General features: G+C 38.9%; 1 protein-coding gene across 1 annotated transcript in view; it reads left to right on the top strand.

Annotated features, from left to right (window-relative positions):
• The window catches only part of LOC115127941 (xylosyltransferase 1-like), a 65,549-nt gene that overhangs the window by 43,625 nt on the left and 15,924 nt on the right, over positions 1–6,000 (top strand). Inside the window, exon 8 of the mRNA XM_065010842.1 lies at positions 5,594–5,695. Coding sequence (XP_064866914.1) covers positions 5,594–5,695 — 102 coding nt within the window. The remainder of the gene's footprint in view (positions 1–5,593; positions 5,696–6,000) is intronic.

The following is a 6,000-nucleotide window of genomic DNA, read 5'->3' as shown; positions in this document are numbered from 1 at the left end:
CCTGAATGAAGGAAGTATTGATGGAGGAAGCTTCCATCCTGACTGAAGGAAGTATTGATGGAGGAAGGAAGCATTGTGGGTAGCTGGTAGCCTAGCGGTTAAGATCGTTGGGCCAGTAACCGCTGGTTCAAATTCTCGAGCCGACGAAGTGAACAATCTGTCGATGTGCACTTGAGCAAGGCATTCAACTCTAATTGCTCCAGTAAGTCTCTCTGGATAAGAGTGTCTGCTAAATGAGTAAAGTGAAAAAATGAACGGTCTCAGAGGGAGCCGGTCAGTTAGTCAGAGAGACAGTCAGCTGCTGAGGTGATTGAGCATTATCAAACGTTACCTCACACTCAGTGGAGATCTCAAACCACCACGATATTCAAGCACTCTGCAAGACTCAAATTAGGTTCTTGGTAATGTTTGCAGTTTGCACTTTACACAATTCACTATGAAAATGTCACTATAATTATATTTCTTTATGTAACCTGATCTACCATGATGTACTGTAATGTATAAGGTCCACTGTGTTCACTGTTAAATGATAGCAGTAGTAGTAGTAGTAGTAGTAGTAACAGTAGTAATGTCAGGAGTAGTAGTAGTAGTAGTAGTAGTAGTAGTAGTAACAGTAACAGTAGTAATGTCAGGAGTAGTAGTAGTAGTGGTAGTAACAGTAACATTAGTAGTAGTAGTAGTAGTAGTAGTAGTAGTAGTGGTAGTAACAGTAGTAGTAGTAGTAGTAGTAACAGTAACATTAGTAGTAGTAGTAGTAGTAGTAGTAGTAGTAGTAGTGTCAGTAACATTAGTAGTAGTAGTAGTAGTGTCAGTAACATTAGTAGTAGTAGTAGTAGTAGTAGTAGTAGTGTCAGTAATATTAGTAGTAGTAGTAGTGATAGTAGTAGTAGTAGTGATAGTAGTAGTAGTAGTAGTAGTAGTAGTGATAGTGATAGTAGTAGTAACAGTAACAGTAACAGTAGTAGTAGTAGTAGTAGTAACAGTAACAGTAGTAGTAGCAGTAGTAGTAGTAGTAGTAGTAGTAGTAGTGTCAGTAACATTAGTAGTAGTAGTAGTAGTGTCAGTAACAGTAGTAGTAGTAGTAGTAGTAGTAGTAGTAGTAGTAGTGTCAGTAACAGTAGTAGTAGTAGTAGTAGTAGTAGTGTCAGTAACAGTAGTAGTAGTAGTAGTAGTAGTAGTAGTGTCAGTAACAGTAGTAGTAGTAGTAGTAGTAGTAGTAGTAGTGTCAGTAACAGTAGTAGTAGCAGTAGTAGTAGTAGTAGTAGTAGTAGTAGTAGTGTCAGTAACATTAGTAGTAGTAGTAGTAGTGTCAGTAACAGTAGTAGTAGTAGTAGTAGTAGTAACAGTAACAGTAGTAGTAGTAGTGTCAGTAGTAGTAGTAACAGTAACAGTAGTAGTAGTAGTAGTAGTAGTAGTAACAGTAACAGTAGTAGTAGTAGTGTCAGTAGTAGTAGTAACAGTAACAGTAGTAGTAGTAGTAGTAGTAGTAGTAGTAGTAGTAACAGTAACAGTAGTAGTAGCAGTAGTAGTAGTAGTAGTAACAGTAACAGTAGTAACAGTAACAGTAGTAGTAGCAGTAGTAGTAGTAGTAGTAACAGTAACAGTAGTAGTAGTAGTAGTAGTGTCAGTAGTAGTAGTAGTAGTAGTGGTAGTAGTAGTAGTGATAGTGATAGTAGTAGCAGTAGTAGTGATAGTAGTAGTAGTAGTGATAGTAGTAGTAGTAGTAGTGGTAGTAGTGGTAGTAGTAACAGTAGTAGTAGTAGTAGTAGTAGTAGTAGTAGTAGCAGTAACAGTAGTCATAGTAGTAGTAGTAGTGGTAGTAGTAGTAGTAGTAGCAGTAGTAGTAACAGTAACAGTAGTCATAGTAGTAGTAGTAGTGGTAGTAGTAGTAGTAGTAGCAGTAGTAGTAACAGTAACAGTAGTAGTAGTAGTAGTGGTAGTAGTAGTAGTAGTAGTAGTAGTAGTAGTAGTAGCAGTAACAGTAGTCATAGTAGTAGTAGTAGTGGTAGTAGTAGTAGTAGCAGTAACAGTAACAGTAGTAGTAGTAGTAGTGTCAGTAGTAGTAGTAGTGGTAGTAGTAGCAGTAGTAGTAGTAGTAACAGTAACAGTAGTAGTAGTAGTAGTGTCAGTAGTAGTAGTAGTAGTAGTAACAGTAACAGTAACAGTAGTAGTAGTAACAGTAACAGTAGTAGTAGTAGTAGTAGTAGTAGTAGTAGTAACAGTAACAGTAGTAGTAGTAGTAGTAGTGTCAGTAGTAGTAGTAGTAGTGGTAGTAGTAGTGATAGTGATAGTAGTAGCAGTAGTAGTAGTAGTAGTAGTAGTAGTAGTAGTAACAGTAGTAGTAGTAGTAGTAGTGTCAGTAGTAGTAGTAGTAACAGTAACAGTAGTAGTAGTAACAGTAACAGTAGTAGTAGTAGTAGTAGTAGTAACAGTAACAGTAGTAGTAACAGTAACAGTAGTAGTAGTAGTAGTAGTAGTGTCAGTAGTAGTAGTAGTAGTGGTAGTAGTAGTGATAGTGATAGTAGTAGTAGTAGCAGTAGTAGTAGTAGTAACAGTAACAGTAGTAGTAGTAGTAGTGTCAGTAGTAGTAGTAGTAGTAGTAACAGTAACAGTAACAGTAGTAGTAGTAACAGTAACAGTAGTAGTAGTAGTAGTAGTGTCAGTAGTAGTAGTAGTAGTAGTAACAGTAACAGTAACAGTAGTAGTAGTAACAGTAACAGTAGTAGTAGTAGTAGTGTCAGTAGTAGTAGTAGTAGTAGTAACAGTAACAGTAACAGTAGTAGTAGTAACAGTAACAGTAGTAGTAGTAGTAGTAGTAGTAGTAGTAACAGTAACAGTAGTAGTAACAGTAACAGTAGTAGTAGTAGTAGTAGTAGTAGTGTCAGTAGTAGTAGTAGTAGTGGTAGTAGTAGTGATAGTGATAGTAGTAGCAGTAGTAGTAGTAGTAGTAGTAGTAGTAGTAGTAACAGTAGTAGTAGTAGTAGTGTCAGTAGTAGTAGTAGTAACAGTAACAGTAACAGTAGTAGTAGTAACAGTAACAGTAGTAGTAGTAGTAGTAGTAGTAGTAGTAACAGTAACAGTAGTAGTAACAGTAACAGTAGTAGTAGTAGTAGTAGTAGTAGTGTCAGTAGTAGTAGTAGTAGTGGTAGTAGTAGTGATAGTGATAGTAGTAGTAGTAGCAGTAGTAGTAGTAGTAACAGTAACAGTAGTAGTAGTAGTAGTGTCAGTAGTAGTAGTAGTAGTAGTAACAGTAACAGTAACAGTAGTAGTAGTAACAGTAACAGTAGTAGTAGTAGTAGTAGTGTGTCAGTAGTAGTAGTAGTAGTAGTAACAGTAACAGTAGTAGTAGTAACAGTAACAGTAATAGTAGTAGTAGTAGTGTCAGTAGTAGTAGTAGTAGTAGTAACAGTAACAGTAACAGTAGTAGTAGTAACAGTAACAGTAGTAGTAGCAGTAGTAGCAGTAGTAGTAGTAGTAACAGTAACAGTAGTAGTAGTAGTAGTGTCAGTAGTAGTAGTAGTAGTAGTAACAGTAACAGTAACAGTAGTAGTAGTAACAGTAACAGTAGTAGTAGTAGTAGTAGTAGTAGTAGTAACAGCAACAGTAGTAGTAACAGTAACAGTAGTAGTAGTAGTAGTGTCAGTAGTAGTAGTAGTAGTAGTGGTAGTAGTAGTGATAGTGATAGTAGTAGCAGTAGTAGTGATAGTAGTAGTAGTAGTAGTAGTAGTGGTAGTAGTAGTAACAGTAACAGTAGTAGTAGTAGTAGTAGCAGTAGTAGTAACATTAACAGTAGTGTCAGTAGTAGTAGTGTCAGTAGTAGTAGTAGTAACATTAGTAGTAGTAGTAGTAGCAACAGTAACAGTAGTAGTAGTAGTAACAGTAACATTAGTATTAGTAGAAGCAGTAGTAGTAGTAACAGTAACATTAGTATTAGTAGTAGTAGTAGTAGTAAGAGTAACATTAGTATTAGTAGTAGTAGTTGTAGTAGTAGTGGTGCCAGTAGTAGTAGTAGTAACAGTAACATTAGTATTAGTAGTAGTAGTAGTAGTAGTAGCTGACAGATATTTGACATTTATTGTGATTTATGATCTAAGTCGGAAGTTAGGTTAAACTTAGGTTGGAGTCATTAACAGAGATGAACGTACTCATCTGTACAAACAATAGTACGCAAGTATAAACACCATGGGACCACGGAGCCGTCATACCGCTCAGGAAGGAGACGCATTCTGTCTCCTAAAGATGAATGTACTTTGGTGCGAAAAGTGCAAATCAATCCCAGAACAACAGCAAACGACCTTGTGAAGATGCTGGAGGAAGGAAACAGGTACAAAAGTATCTATATGCACAGTAAAACAAGTCCTATATCGACATAACTTGAAAGGCCGCTCAGCAAGGAAGAAGCCACTGCTCCAAAAAAGCCATTAAAAAGCCAGACTACGGGTTGCAACTGCACATGGGGGCAAAGATCATACTTTTTGGAGAAATGGTCCTCTGGTCTGATGAAACAAAAATAGAACTGTTTAGCCATAATGACCATCGTTATGTTTGGAGGAAAAAGGGGGAGGCTTGCAAGCCGAAGAACACCATCCCAACCGTGAAGCGCGGGGGTGGCAGCATCATGTTGTGGGGGTGCTTTGCTACAGGAGGGACTGGTGCACTTCACAAAATAGATGGCATCATGAGTGAGGAAAATTACGTGGATATATTGAAGCAACATCTCAAGACATCAGTCAGGAAGTTAAAGCTTGGTTGCAAATAGGTCTTCCAAATGGACAATGACCCCAAGCATACTTCCAAAGTTGTGGCAAAATGGCTTAAGGACAACAGAGTCAAGGTATTGAAGTGGCCATCACTAAGCCCTGACCTCAATCCTATAGAACATTTGTGGGCAGAACTGAAAAAGTGTATGCGAGCAGAGAGGCCGACAAACCTGACTCAGTTACACCAGCTCTGTCAGGAGGAATGGGCCAAAATTCACCCAACTTATTGTGGGAAGCTTGTGGAAGGCTGCCCAAAACGTTTGACCCAAGTTAAACAATTTAAAGACAATGCTACCAAATACTATTTGAGTGTATGTCAACTTCTGACCCACTGGGAATGTAATGAAATAAAGAAAAGCTGAAATAAATCATTCTCTCTACGATTATTCTGACATGTCACATTCTTAAAATAAAGTGGTGATCCTAACTGACCTAAGACAGGGAATTGTTACTATGATTAAATGTCAGGAATTGTGAAAAACTGAGTTTAAATGTATTTGGCTAAGGTGTATGTAAACTTCCGACTTCAACTGTATGTATCTATGGCAGATACGCCCTAGTCATGACATTGTGACATCATCAACCCGTGCCCATCTGTACCCCCCACATCAGACAGTACCACATACACATCGATAAACATATACTCTCTTCCTCCTCCATCCTCTCTCCCCTTTCACTCTACCATCCCTCTGTCCCTCTTTCCCCTTCTATCTCTTTCGTTCTCTCTCTCTCCCTCTCTCTCTCTCCCTCTCTCCCTCTCTCTCTCTCTCTCTCTCCCCGCTCTCTCCCTCTCTCTCCCTCTCTCTCCCTCTCTCTCCCTCCTTCCCCCACAGCAAACGTCCAGGCCTACGTTTTTCGCCCGTAAATTTGAGGCTAGCGTGAACCAGGAGATTGTTACCCAGCTGGACAGCTTCCTGTTTGGCCCTTATCCACAGGTGGGTGGAACACACAACGTACACACACACACAACATACACACACAGATACACAACAAACACACACAGACACACAACGTACACACGGTACATACACACACCGTACATATACACACAACGTACTCACACACACACACAACGTACACACACACAGAGTACACAAACACAACATACACACACACAGCGTACACACACACACAAAGTACACACACAGAGTACACACACAGAGTACACACACACTGCTCCCTCTCCTCGAGGAGACCCCATGGTTCTACTATAATACTGGTCCTCCAGGAGTCCCCATGG

Source organism: Oncorhynchus nerka, linkage group LG26 (genome assembly GCF_034236695.1).
Source record: "Oncorhynchus nerka isolate Pitt River linkage group LG26, Oner_Uvic_2.0, whole genome shotgun sequence".
Classification (NCBI taxonomy): Eukaryota; Metazoa; Chordata; class Actinopteri; order Salmoniformes; family Salmonidae; genus Oncorhynchus; species Oncorhynchus nerka.
This window is presented reverse-complemented; position numbering and strand designations above follow the sequence as displayed.